The sequence below is a fragment of the Syngnathus leptorhynchus genome, chromosome 6 (assembly GCF_054491065.1).
Source record: "Syngnathus leptorhynchus isolate UIUO chromosome 6, UIUO_Slep, whole genome shotgun sequence".
Taxonomy (NCBI): domain Eukaryota; kingdom Metazoa; phylum Chordata; class Actinopteri; order Syngnathiformes; family Syngnathidae; genus Syngnathus; species Syngnathus leptorhynchus.
In genome coordinates this window covers 9,189,863-9,204,546 of record NC_141200.1, presented here as the reverse complement: position 1 = coordinate 9,204,546, position 14,684 = coordinate 9,189,863, and the positions used below count along the sequence as shown (strand labels likewise).

The 14,684-nt window shown below is 39.3% G+C and overlaps 1 protein-coding gene across 3 annotated transcripts; it reads right to left on the bottom strand.

The window, feature by feature from the left end:
* Window positions 1–335: 335 nt before the first annotated feature.
* cracr2aa (calcium release activated channel regulator 2Aa) lies at window positions 336–11,711 on the bottom strand. Of its 3 annotated transcripts, none has more exons than XM_085913915.1 (19): window positions 11,561–11,711; window positions 10,053–10,194; window positions 9,797–9,986; window positions 7,974–8,085; window positions 7,698–7,884; window positions 6,324–6,470; window positions 5,941–6,031; window positions 5,738–5,833; window positions 5,278–5,465; window positions 5,056–5,127; window positions 4,593–4,638; window positions 4,399–4,478; window positions 3,678–3,999; window positions 3,443–3,575; window positions 3,222–3,303; window positions 2,893–3,007; window positions 2,696–2,797; window positions 2,503–2,579; window positions 336–1,127 (listed from the first exon to the last, which is right to left on the bottom strand). In XM_085913915.1, the coding sequence occupies exons 3-19, from the start codon at window positions 9,965–9,967 to the stop codon at window positions 1,040–1,042; spliced, it is 2,109 nt and encodes a 702-aa protein (XP_085770041.1). In that variant the 5' UTR covers window positions 9,968–9,986; window positions 10,053–10,194; window positions 11,561–11,711; the 3' UTR covers window positions 336–1,039. The 3 variants fall into 3 exon arrangements, with proteins under 3 accessions (XP_085770041.1, XP_085770040.1, XP_085770038.1); XM_085913914.1 differs by having other exon boundaries at window positions 10,064–10,194; XM_085913912.1 differs by lacking the exons at window positions 10,053–10,194; window positions 11,561–11,711 and having other exon boundaries at window positions 9,797–10,021.
* Between the last annotated feature and the right edge of the window lie 2,973 nt (window positions 11,712–14,684).

Below are 14,684 nucleotides of genomic sequence, written 5' to 3'. Positions count from 1 at the left end.
CATGTGACTAATGTTAAAAAGATTGACTTTGTAGCTCTCTTCTGAATGTGAACAGCTCTTGTACTTGAACCCTGTGTACTTCACAGAATCATGGTTGGGTGCTTCACATACATAGGTACAGAGTAAACATTTAAAGTAATCCCCTATGTTTTAGAATATATTACTTACTGTGAACCCTTAGGAATGTCAAGTCCAGGGGTGTCAAACTCATTTTTTAAATTAATCTATTTAATCATTTAAATTAAACTCAAACATTTTTTCTTGGTTTTATGTCATCTTAAAAATTGAATAAACTGCAATGTGTAAAATCATCCACTGGTTGGTGCTGTGAAAACGGTCCAAACTGCCATCCTTTACACCCAATTCTTTATTTTTGTTACAATAATTAAACATCTCAGTGTACACATAAGAGTGAAGTGCTAGAGAGTTGTCGGAGTGAACCACAAATAGTGACTCAATTACAATAACAATACAATAGTATTTGAATTCCAAAATCACATACAAACATACTCGGTATTACATTAAATAATGAGGGGCATAATATGTATAAAATACTTGGCAAGTAGATGCATGTATTTTTACAATCAAACAAATTTGACTGTCTCCAAAAAGTCAATAATTGCAACTATCCAACAAATTGCTTAGTACATAGTATTACAAACATTAAATTACAAAGGAACAAATAAGCAGCAAATCACATGACAACATTCAGATAAACCCAGTAAACAATTGAAATATGCAGTGTTCAGAATAGCCCCAGGACACCGATAACTTAAAAACCGGCCTCAAGAAAACTCAGCAGTATTTCACATTTTACAGATATGTTACACTTGACTCCAAAATAAGGAATTGTGTGGAAAAATATCCCCGTGGATTAATCAATATATAATTAAAATCCTGCCAGGATGTGATGGACACAAAGTCCATTTTTAAAATGTTCAATTATTTGTCTTTCTTTGATATGATAATTTGTTGTGCACCGATGAAAGTTTTGTTGACATTTAGAATAATAAAGGCAAGTGTGCAAAGAGTGTATTTGTTAGCAGCAGGATTTTTTCTTCTCCAGTGAGCTTCTGACCAACTGGACAGTCTTCTCTTTCTCTCGATCCTCTTGCTCTTTCAGGGTTCTGAGAGACACAATGGGATGAAAATCATCCATCCATCCATTTTCTGAACCGCTTAGTCCCCACGGGAGTCGCGGGCGTGCTTGAGCCTATCCCAGCCGTCATCGGGCAGTAGGCGGGGGACACCCTGAACTGGTTGCCAACCAATCGCAGGGCACACAGAGACTAACAACCATTCGCACTCGCACTCACACCTAGGGACAATTTGGAGTGCTCAATCGGCCTAACAAGCATGTTTTTGGGACGTGGGAGGAAACCGGAGTGCCCGGAGAAAACCCACGCGGACACGGGGAGAACATGCAAACTCCACACAGGGAGCGTCGGAGGTGGAATCGAATCCGCACCCTCCTAACTGTGAGGCGGACATGCAGTGCACCACCGAGCCGCAGTATCTTGATAGCTTCTGGGAAAATATATATACTTCAGAAGAAAATCTGGTAGTTTGATTCTGGTGTATCCAAAAAACTGCCTCCTCTTTGATGTGCCATAAAGAGTACTGCCCTTGGGTGCATGGTAAAACCACCTCTCTCTGTAAAAACGTCTATCTAACCATAAAGGTTTTCTGTTTAAAACAGTATTGAGGCTTACAATACACTTTGCGCATTGAGTGACCTTTCAGCTTGCTGGTATACAGGATGTTCTGAGCAAGCAGTTTTACATTATCCAGCTATCCATCTGCAAGGTGCATCAGTACCATGGACAGCGTCATAAGAGGTCTATTGAATGAAGGTACATTAACCATCATCATCCATTGATCAAATCTAATGAAATACAGAAAGAGTTTCTAATATATCTCCCCTCTCGTCTAGCTAAAAAAATAAAGAAGATAACAAGAGACATCTCTCAGTATGATGCACCAATGCAAACTATACTATCTGCAATATGTACATATATACAACAAAGTAACACCTTTCTGATCGTGTAGACAGACTTGACACCATGTGATTTGACCCTCCTAACTGTGAGGCGGACGTGCTACCCAGTGCGCCACCGAGCCGCCGGGATGAAAACCAAGTCATAAACTCTTCAGTACATCCAAATGTACTGCATAATTGGTACAGTCTGTATCCTATTTGTTGAAAGCATGATTTCTTACAAACTCTGATTTTTTTAATCAAATATGTTGAGTGGTTGCGAATAATACAATCTCAATCTCATTTTGTCAAAATATTCTTTCAAACAATTAGATGTTGCTAAAATCAGAACTTTACTCATTTATCATCCCTTCAAAAAGGCAGTTCGCGAGGCACAAAAAAAACCCCATCAAATTATCTCTGCAGAAAAATTCCCACCTCGTTTCAGCACACTTAGTAAATGAATTTTGGTGTGAGTGTGTTTTATTTTATTATTTCTTTTGCAATAAAGAAAAATTACCTACCGAGCCAAATGAAGCATAGCCTCCATCACATTGTACCCTGAGCATGCACTGCACTCAAAGAAAGTCATCTGACAGTCCTTAAAATAATACACACAAATTATAACTTTAAGTACAATACAATTACAAATACAATCTATAGCTGCTAACAGACGTGCCTCAATAGAATCGTTTTCTATTTCACCAATAGACATACCTTGGCTAGCCTCATGCCCATTGTTTTATCCACTTGTCTCGTAATTTCTAAGTCAGTTTTGTTTCCCAGCAGCATTAAAGGTATATCTTCGCCTGAGCCCTCCTATGAACAAGAGACAGGAAATATAGACAATCACGGAAATCGACATATTGTTGCTATTATAAAACGGGGAAATAATGTCAAACATTATGTTTTACCTTCACGCTTGTCACCCACTGTCTGACAGCTGTGAAACTCTGCTCAACTGTTATGTCATACATCACAACCACACCATCAGCTTTGCGGAAAAATTGCTTGGTGATGCTTCGATACCTGAAAAGGGATGAGACGTTAAAATGAAAAAGTAGAGGCTGTTATGAAAGAAAAGAGAAAAAAAAGAACTTTCAAAGCAGTGGCAAACTCAAAAAACGACAAGTCTTTGGTTTTTGATTATAAATAGATGTTTCTTTTGATTAAAAGCACAACACTTTCAAAACACCTGTCATCATAAAGAAAATGTATTCATGTGTCAAGTTGGCTGATTTACCGTTCCTGCCCTGCGGTATCCCAGACCTGCAGCGCTACCTGGCTGTTGTCCACCATTATTGTCTTCACGCTGTAATCTATACCTGTAAATACAAATTGATGGAGACATTTTAAACAAAAGATAAATATCTAACCAACATATTTGATTTCTACATTTTACATTATCTCCGACCCAGCTTCACAATTCTAATTTATGGACTGATATAGCTCAGGGATTCATACCAACAGTAGCACAAGTGTCGGGGTGGAAACAGTCATCACAAAAGCGTCGAAGGAGGGAGGTCTTTCCGACATTAGAGTTTCCCACCAGAACGATTTTAAAGAGCCGCTCGGGCAGTGACAGACTGCTTTCCTCCTACGCATACAGAAGCAATGCTGATCAAATGAAGGAATGACATGGTTGACTCCCCACTAAAAAAAAAGGGAGGAAATAGTACAAAAATGCTGATAAGCTTACATTTATGCTGGTCTCCTTGCCGACAGGTTGGCCCCTTGGAGACAAGGGAGTTTGACTTCTTTCTTCAGCTCCCTTAGACAGTTGCAACTGAACAGGGTAGATATCGCTCATCACCAAGTCTATATTCTCGTCATGGTCTGACACTTCCTCGCCTTCAAGAAATGGCTGCAAAGCGATTTGGGTCTGAGTGCCATTTTGGAGCAAATGTGGGAGGTGGTCCTCCTCGATAGAGATGATCCTCTGCAGGTAACCTCTGGTCATTTTAGGACTACCTGAGTTGCTTGACACATTGGCTGGATTCTGCCTTACATCTTCGCCCTCACTGCATATAACATTTTAAAAACAAGCAGAGATTAAAGCATACTTTATATTTTGTTCTTGACAAAAATTGAACAAAAGTAAAGAGGAATTTCCTAAGTCAAACATCAGAAGTGGTCCAATTTGAAGTTCAATCTATTTTATCAGGAACAATTTTTTCTATTGTTCTATTTTCTATCTATTTTTCTATTCTATCCTATTATTCTATTTTCTATCTATTTTCTATATTTAAAAAAAAAGATATGTTTAATCTCCTTTCTATTCCATTTATCATGGTTACGGATACAAAACAGTGTTTGGACACTTAGGAAGCAGCAATATTCATTTACTTTTGTTTCTTTCTAAATTACAGGAACGCATGTGTTTGTGTGGAGGTTCCGCTGCACATATGCGATGCTTTTACCTTTCAGGCGGGTAGGTGTGTCTTCCAGCATGACATAAAGACCTTGGTTGTAATCCTGCATTCTTACAATTTAGGGGTTTCTGTAATGCCAAACACATGAGTGATCAGATTCATTATTCGTCTCTTTATCCTTTGGATTTTGAGAGGCAAACAGCAAAGTAACATGAGAGTCTTGTTTCATGCATGTCACAAACCTGAATGAAAATGTCTTTTTCGTCTCGCAAATGTTTGTTCATTTCCCTGAAAAAGAAAATACTGAAGATAGTTAAATATTTTCAATGATACTGCGCATTAGTATTCCGTGATTAATAAAATGAATAAAATCAAAAAGTAATAATAAAATTAAAAAGAACAAAGCTGACACATACAGGGCCAGCTCTTGAAAACAGCCAGTGTATCTCAGAGATGAAAGCAACACAAGAGTGGAATGAAAGTTTCAGAAATGGGCTACAGCTTGATTCCCTGACTCAGCCCCAGTGAATTTGACAGCGTAAAATAAAACTGTCAACAAAAATTAATCAAAACAATGTAACATATCTTCTTTTATCCATTTGACTTTTCAGACAAATATTAGTTTACCCAAACTAAGTTCTCAAAAAATATTCAAAGTGTTTTGGCTTTCAGAGGTGCTGTTAACACCCATGCAAATATCCACACCTCATCAGGTCCAGTTGTTTGAGGAGGCTTGCTCGCTCACGCTGGAGTCCCTCCGTCAGTCTGTATATTTCCCTATTAAAAATCCAGTATTGTGATAATTAATAACACTTTTATACTTTTTTACTAATTATAGAGGCTCCTTACAGTGAGTGCAACAAGCAAAGCGCTAAACATAAAGGGCAATATGCTGAAATTAAAGAGCCCGCCCGGGTCATTACTCACAACTCCCTCTCCTCATTGAGTCTTGTGGACTGCTCATGTAGCAGACTCAGCTGCTCCTGTGCCAAGAGCAACTCTTGACTAGTGTGATCCAGTTCCTTGGCGAGTTCATCATTTGTCTTCTTCAGCTTCACGTTCTCCACCTTGGTCACGTGTTGCTCACTGTGAAGCTCCTGACACTGATCTTCTAACTGTAAAAGGTCCAGTGGTGGCAAAGCAATCACATGATAGTCAGGCCAAAATTTTATGTGTATCATTCAATAAATTGCTACCCACTGCATCAGTGATATCAGTGAAAGTAGTTCTCCATCCATCCGTCCATCCATCCATCCATCCATCCATCCATCCATCCATCCATCCATCCATCCATCCATCCATCCATCCATCCAATTAAAGTCACGAGTGTTTGAACATGTGAAACTATGTGCAAAATGAACTGTCCACTCTTCAACTCTTTACTCACCCTCCTTTGCTTCTGAAAGAGCTGCTCTAAGTCTTTCTCCTTAGTGATCAGCTCTCTTTCAAGGTCTTGACTGCGAGACAAAAACTTCTTGTAGTCCTTCAGAGATGAGAACGGAAGTTACAAGCACAAAGCTCAATGACATCAAATGAATGAGATGCATTGTTTGGTGATGGTAGTATTTGAAAAAAAGAGCTTTTTTTTACTTGCAGAACAACCCTTTCTCTTTCATTCTTTATTTGCTGCTCCATTTCCTCGTAAAGGCGATGGATCTCATCGTCATGTGTAGCTGCTTTTCTATAAGACATACATAGTCAGTACCATCCTGTTTGCATCACAATAAAGTTGGTTGAAATGATTTTCACATTGAAGCTGTCTTGTGCAGAATTTATTCATGTTGTTGCTTTTGATAGTATCTAAGAATATGCCATGATTTTTACGGGATATAGCTGTACAGTTGAGGAAAATTTCTTGCCAACGGCATTTTTTTTATTGAAGCAGCTCGTTAGCCAAACTCTGTTACTCATGTCTCATGTACTCAAGCCTGAATAAACTCAAAATAATCCACAGGTATGGGATATTCCCTGACCGTTTCAGAGCGCTCTCCATCTCCCTTTTTTCCTGGTTAGCCTCAATTATCTGGGATGTTACCCTCGCCAGGAAGTCTTCAAAATTGGATAAAAGGTGTGGTTCGTCTCGCCGTAGCTGAGCCCACAAGCTGCGTACTTCTGCAGGACTAATGACACAGAGTAAACAAGCATTTTAGATGAGGTGCACCAATGCTGGCATAGAGATTTATGTGATTTATGTTCAACATGGAGAAAACTAAGTGTTGATCAAATGTAATAACTTACACTGAAACAATTAGACAAATTATAGTGGCCTTATCAATTCAGAAGTAACTTTCAAAAGTTGCAAACATTGATCATTCAAGAATCTTTTTTTTTGGGGGGGGGGCATCAGTCAGAATTAATCGTCCCGACTTTCAATCATATCTAATTGTGACACGAAATTGTTAAAAAGTCCAAGACAGGACATAAATAAGTGAAACAACAAAATATCCAGCTGAAGAATAAAGTTCAGAGACACATTTCTGCATAAGTGTCTTTCATGTATTGCAGTAAATGTCAAATGTCTGGTTAGGATCAATAAAGGTTAGTGATGCCCAAAAGGATGTGATTTGAAAGGTCATGTCTCATCACTAACTTTAGATCTGATGGGCAAGATGTGCATCACCTGCTTTTTAAATTTGTTTTTTGAATTGCCTGTGAAAACTTTGTTGGAAATAGAATAGTTCCAATTTTAAGTGCAGTATATATACATATATAATATAGTAGGCCAAAACAGACAACTAAAATAATTACAACTGACAGAAACAACACTAAAATTTGGATCGTGAAAAGAGATACTATCTCTGAATAGATTTCAAGTAAGACTGTATCAAAGTAGTTGTAATTTTCAAAACGTAATCAACAAAAAAAATTGTGCTTCATTGCGTAATTCCCTTCCTAAATTTTATGAAGAACAAGGAGGAGGTCATACGCATGCCACAGCTTTCGTAAAGAATGGAAACATTGAAATGGTTACGCACAGCTCACTGCTGTTTCAACTTTGGGGCCTCTCTTTAAGACAAGTGCAAAATCTAAAAACGCACTGAGGTTGTGAATAATAAATCATACAAAAACGGCAAATAAACTTCAGTTCACAAAACAAATGGGGTTTTAATTAGCGCAGCAGACTACATATTTTTCTAATGAAATGTCTCGTGTGTTTAACAAAAGTAGATTGTGTTTTTTCACATAAGAGACATTGTTATAGTTGCTTTGAGTGGAATAAGCAATCTGTGGGACCATTTCAAAATGAATGGGGTAAAAAAGCTTTTGGGAAACACAGAACAAATTATTTTGAGTGTTAAACTATTTGAAGTTGCCTACATGAGTGGGCAAACACACACAATACTCACTCTTCAAAGACGTTGTTGGCTCCGAGGCTCTCCATCAGCATGGAAAAATGCTTCTCCTCTTCATCCTCTGAGGTCACCGCACTCTCTTGCCACCGGCTGCGGTAAAGGACCTCAGGAGACTTTACGCAGTGGGGTTTATCCCCCATGTCGTCCTTTAAAGAAATCTTCCTGCCAAACAAAAAATCACCTAGAAAACAGATCAGATCCAAAACATAAAACACATGGTCATCCTTTATCGGTGTTGTTGCCAATAGGTTTGATTCAAGTCAAACCTACTAAAGCCAGTGGAGAACTCATCGAGGGTTAGAAATCCATTGCTGTCAGAATCGAGGGTGTCAAACACTTTCTCCAGCTCGTCCGCACTGAGAGGGAGCTCGCCAAGCAGTCTCTGTTTTACATGACACGAGCAGCTGTTATTGTCAAGGACACGGCCAGAAGGAGAATACAAAAGTGGAGCGCTTTAATATTTAAGTGCCCTAAGAGCAGCCTCCGTGCAGTAATAATAAATGATAAGAACCACAACAATAACAATACTGATACTTATATAACACTTTGCAATGCACCCAGGATGCTTATAAGCAACCCAGTAGAGGCTAATTTGATTCATTTTAAACACAGCAATTATTGCAACGTACCATTTAATGATACTTGTGTTCATGTACTGTGCACACCGTGAACCATCTGGAATATTCCCACTTGATACAGTAGGTTCCTCAATGATTGACAAGAGCAGCTGACCAGAAATAGGGCAAGATAAAAACTTTTCCAATACTTTAAAGCTGACCAGAAATAGGGCAAGTTCAATATAAAAACTTTTCCAATACTTTAAAGCTGACCAGAAACAGGGCAAGTTCAAGATAAAAAATGTTCCAATACTTTACAACTGCGGCAAATACATACACGTAATAATTATTGCACTTTACCAGATGAAAACAGACAAATGGTATTAATGGTGTATTAATGAGAGAAAATTACAGGGCAGTGAAGAGATTAAATATTTCTTGAAAATGGGTTCATCTACAGTTTGGCCACTATCAGCATTATATGTGATCTTCTAAAATACATTTAGAAATTATTTTCACAGCCCTCATATTTATCAATCCAACCCACTTTTGAGTTCCTGGGAAGAAAAAATATTGGAGTTGTCCTTGGGCAGGATATATCCTGGACAGGTCACCAGGCAGTACAATACATACAAACAACCATCCGCACACACACATTAGAGCAATTTCAAGCACCTGGAGATAACCCGAGCAAGCATGGTGAGAACACGCAAACTCCACAAAGAAGGGCCTTAGTGGAAAATTTAAAGTTCGAGCTCTGCATGACACTGCAAAGAGAAACTATTTGACATGGGAGGTACTCTTAGCTAAAGGTCAAATCCAGTAGAGGTCAAGCCAACAATTCATGACAATGATAGTGACGGCTGGAGCATTATTTGAAGAAGAAAGAAAAAGAAACCCAGCCACACCTTTGTAGGCAGTGTGGTATCAGGATATATTTACACTGCTACAAGTGTTGACCGAGGCCACCCATATGATCCAGGGTGGGGATAAGGAAAGGGTAGCATGCGGTGCGTTATCACATCTATTACATCACAAAATCGGTCTCCTGAAAGCGGCAGCATAACAAATATCCAATGATATAACTCACAGCACCAAGTGGTGCTTCTAAAGCCTCATTAGAGCAGGCTGTGATATCAAAGCTCCGCTATACATGTGTTTGTGTTCATGAGTGCTTCATCAATGGATTGGCAACATCAGAGAGACAAAGTAAATCTGCACAATAATATGTGTGGGGAGCTTAGATCACAAAGACTCCGTGTTGCTCGCTCTACTATCAATGCCGCCTTCCCTTTAACTCTTTGTTGTCCTGTTTTTTTGAATAAAGCACATGAGGTATCTTCATGTCTAATTCATCACTGATGGGAGAACCAAGTGTCCTTGTTTTGCACAGTCAGATTAAATAAAACATGCCCCCCAAAAATGAAACAAAAACAGCTATATGACAGAATGTTGCGAATTTATTTAGATGGGGGAAGGCATTAGAATTAGGATTTCCAAATAGGAATTCAAAAACAATTTGATCACCTCACTCACCTGCATGTCACGTCGGGTGATGAATCCCTTTTTCTCGATGTCACAGACCTGGAAGAACTCGTGCGTTTTCTCCAGGACAGTGTTTTGACCAACATGCCTGCTCTCCCGCTTTGGCCACTCACTCTCACGTTTGAGGGGCTCTTCGGTGCTTCCGTGCCCTTGCTGCGCCATTCTAAATCCAATAGCGGTGCTGGTGAGGACAGAGGAGACCGTTAACGCTGCCATGGTAGAAGTAAGTTGCTTGTGATGTGGGCACCTCAGTCGTACTTCACATGAGTCAGGTGGACCGGAGACACATCTCAGAAGAAGTCGTGCTGACAGGCTAAACAAGCATCAGATGCTTTCAGCAGTATAATGCATCATCTCTTAGCAACCGCCTCATTAATTGACACCGGGTGCTAGAAAAGAGAATAGAGAAAAGAGAACATTTTATTTGTATATTCAGTTTCCCTGGAAAATAATCGGTATGGATCGGTATGATGCAGAACACTAAATATCATAAACAACAACCACAAAATATATATATATATATATATATATATATATATATATATATATATATATATATATTCAGGTTATTTTTTAGTGTAATAAGAGATTTTTAATGGAGTATTTGTTAGTACTCCTACTCAGTTACAGGAGTAATTTACTCACACTAAGTGCCAGTTAGACATCTGATCCACTAACACAATGTACTCAACATATTAAGACTTCAACTTCTTGTTAGCACAAACGCTCACAAAGAAGGCAAAGCCACCACACGCAACGGATCCACCTAGAGTCGAAAAGAGGAAACATGAAGAGGAAGTGAACGTCTTTTTTTCTTCATTACACCGCATTGTCACATCTCAAACAGGTCGTTGTATTGTCTGGAGGAAAGGTAATTAACACTTTGTGAAGAATCTGTATAGACAGAAATTCTTGCCACAAAAGCAAAACCAGATTCAACATACTGTAGATTAACATTACGCATTGCACAGTAACATTGTGGAGTATTTGAACAACAGTGACATTTGCTCACTTTGTAGACGTAGCATAGGAGGACCCCATAACTTAAAGGCTTCTGTTTGACTTGAAAGACCTGACAGATATTGGTTGCTTAGTGCTTAGTGTTCAGAACATAAACAGTGTATGTGCCCCCAAGCACCATAAATAAATTCCTGTACATTTTATTAGAATGTCATCATGATTTCAAAGTTGCTTTCTTGTCCCAAAATATCACAGCATTTACTGTTGGTGACATTAATAGTTTGTAGTTGAATGAGGACCACAAACATGGGTGCATAAGGAGCAGTACTAATGATAGCCATTGGAATCATTTGTTGGAGTATTATTGTTTCTTTATATGACATTTATCTGTGCTGCCACTAAATTTAGCGCGTTTTATAGAAAAAAATATTTTGCTGCAATTCAAATAAAATACCAGCTGGCTTCCATAGTAATACTGAAACGGGAGGTAAACAGGAACAAGCGCATTAGATCATTTTATTGAGAGATGACCTCGACACCTCACCGTGTATCTAATTAAACTGCCGAGAAAAGTTTGTGCAAAAACCACGGTGAGTTTCGCAATTTTACCCATTGTTTAAAATTCACTTCCTTGTCATGCTAAACTGCCGAGGAGAGTTGCAGGTCTCTTGACATTGCAGTCGTGTGTGCGTGCACATTTAAATACATTTTAGTTAAAATCAGTCAATTAGTGCCATGTTAATTGATCTCAAATTCGGTGTTTAAGATAACAAATGACCCAGACGACGTACGTACCAGAACAGTGGAAAAAGTGCGTTCTCGATGGATTAATTCATTGACAACCTGTTTCGTTTCACGCAGATGAGTGAAAGCAAGTGTGACTTGACTCTTGCGGCAGTGGTGGAATTTGACTGACTGCACGCCGGATGAGCAAACAAAAGGGGCGGGGCTGTTATCAAGTATTACTATAGCAACGACACCCAAGTTCCTGGTTCATTTTATCCTCACAATAAAATATTACAATAAAATAAATATTGAATAAGTATTAAGTATTGTCTGCAAAAATTTGAAGTACTCATTGACACCTGACGGTCTCCAAACCTTTATTCGGAACACCAGCAAAATATAACTAATTTGAATATATCTAATTAAAGAAATAAATAAATATATATATATAAATCTATAATATAACAGTTAAAAACCTACGGTCATAAAGGCGCATTGCTTCATCTTAATTCAGGTTTTTTGTGCGCATTTTTGTTTGTGCCTGCATCTAGGGTCGGCGGGCAGGGAGCAGTATCCAACAACATCCAGCAGATGGCCATATTTATCTTTATTAATTCTACCTCCAAGTACGTAAGTACAGCGCTCCGGCCTTCCTGAATGACTGCATTTTGTCCACGAGCTTGCTTTTTTGTTTGGTTTTTCTTTTGCCATGGGCACTCCAACTTTCTCCTGCATTCCACAAACATGCATCTTGGGTTTTTGTAAATCTTGTCTACAGACAATCATGATACATTCAGTAAATACAGCTTCTTAAATGCTATCTAAATTTCCAAACTCCTATCAAATTAAAGACCCAATAGAGGGACCAACTGCAACTGCAACTGCAGCGCACCGCTGAACGCGCAACCGTAGCGCGTCACCGTAGCGCGTCACGGACCGCGCAACTGCACCGCGCTGGTCGCATTAATGTGACAGAGCCGTCGCTGAAATGTAGAAAATATTTTTAAAGTTCTGATGCACTTTCCAAAATTTAAGTGGGCCTCAGTGCGCAGAAAGTTTAATTTTGTCCGATCGCGTAACTGCACCGCACCGCCGGACGCGCAACTGTAGCGCGTCACCGTAGCGCATCACTGACCGAGCAACTGCACCGCGCTGGTCGCAATATTTTGACAGAGCCGTCGCTGAAATTTAGAAAATATATTTTACAGGCCTGATGTACTTTCCAAATTTTAAGTGGACCTCAGTGCGCAGGGAGCTTAATTTTGTCCGATCGCGCAACTGCAGCGCCCCGCCGAAAGCGCAACCGTAGCGCGCCGCCGACCGCCCAACTGCACTGCGCTGGTCGCATTATTGTGACAGAGCAGTCGCTAAAATTTAGAAAATATTTTTAAAGTCCAAATGGACTTTCCAAAATTTAAGTGGACCTCAGTGCACAGGGAGCTTAATTTGGTCCGATCGCGCAACCGCAGCGCGCCCGGCGCTTACTGTCGCATTGCTTTAGGAGCATCTTTGTGTTTTAGGATGGCTTTACTGCCGAGGCTCCACTGTATTAAGGATGCATTACCTGACATGTTTGACTTGTACTTCCGCCTTCATCAGAGTGAAGAAACATGTTAGGTAATACAACCTAAATATCTTGTTTGTGATAAAAGAACCAGTCAAATAATTGACAAGTGAAAACAAAATGAACATAGTACAACTACTGATTCCGAATACTCAGGACCTTAGTCTGCAGCAAAGGTCTGTTGTAATCCCAATAATGAACACAGGAGAGCAGTACAGTACTTATTTTAAGCATTAATTTGTTCAAAAATGTAGGTCTTTAGGATATTTTATTTTGGCCATTCAAATTTTGAAACCAGTATATGAAGTTGAAGGTAAATATTGTACTGCAAATAAAGACACCGTGTACTTGCAAAAAATAAATAAATAGGAAAGCTCTGCGTGCAAGCTGCAGTATAACCTGTTTGCAATGCAATATAAATGAGCTCCATAGTGCAGCAGTTCAAAAGGCATTGCGAAAAAACGCTACCATTGCCACTTTGGGAAGCTACACAGTTGAAAATATACTGGAGCTCACAAGTGATGAAATAAATAAAAGAGTCTGTGGTGTAACCGACCTTCTGCCTAGTGTCAGCCATGGGGATAGGCTCCAGCTCACCAGCAACTCCAATGGATGAGGTGAATCAATGAGGATCTTTGACACTACAGAATTTAAGACTATGCATATGTTTTAAGCTGTAATTTGTTGAAGTCGTTATTACCTTTAATCGTTTTTTAAAAGAAACTGTTTGGCTCCCAGGCTGCAGGAGCTTTGTTTTAGTTGCCAATTCTTTCAGCCCGATCATTCATAAAGCCCAGGAAAAACTTAAGAGTGACGATAAAATCTGTCAGAGTCATACTTGTACAGGGGAAACACGGCAGCGAAGCAAGAAACACGGCTCAGTTGGAAATAAGCAGAGGAGCAAGTCTCACCACGTTGCTCTGGTTTAAGGCTTTGGAAAGACTGACATCACACTTGGAGACATTCATTCTGTTCTGCAATCTCAGAGATGGCAGGGTGTGTGGTTGGGGGTTTTAGAGTCATCTGGGCCGCTGATTTAGAGGTCTTTGCTAGCCTGGCGGATCACGCGATGCGGCTCGAATCAAGTTTATGCCTGTGGATCTTTGTGGGGACACTTTGCTTTGGAGTCTTCCCATTCCAAGCCACGTGTGCATGCTGTATCACTGTGTGCCTTTGTAATTATGAGTTTAGGCTTTTGTTGTCTCTCTAGGGGGAACACGAAACCTTATTCAACATGTTTGCTGCTGTCCAGTTTTTGGTCATGTCTACACCAGCACCGCTATGTTGAGAAACGTTTGTTTTTTTATTTGTTTTGGCCTTTTGTCCACATGTCTTTGGCAGCTGAAACCAAAACTCCAGACACGGTGTTGGCTTTCCAAAACCCACTTTTTAGTGTTTGTAGAACATTTGCAATTGTTCTCTTTCAACGACATGAAAATTGTACACCATTATCTCATCAAACAAAGGTATATAACGGCGAAAGAGATTTGTATTAAGCACTCTTACTAGTCCCTCTATTTGTGCCAATTTCCTGCCTAGCAATGAAGTAGACAGTGATAATTTTTAAAATACTTAAAAAAGGAAATAAATTATATTTACATATGTAGAACTTTTACATACAAGTTATCA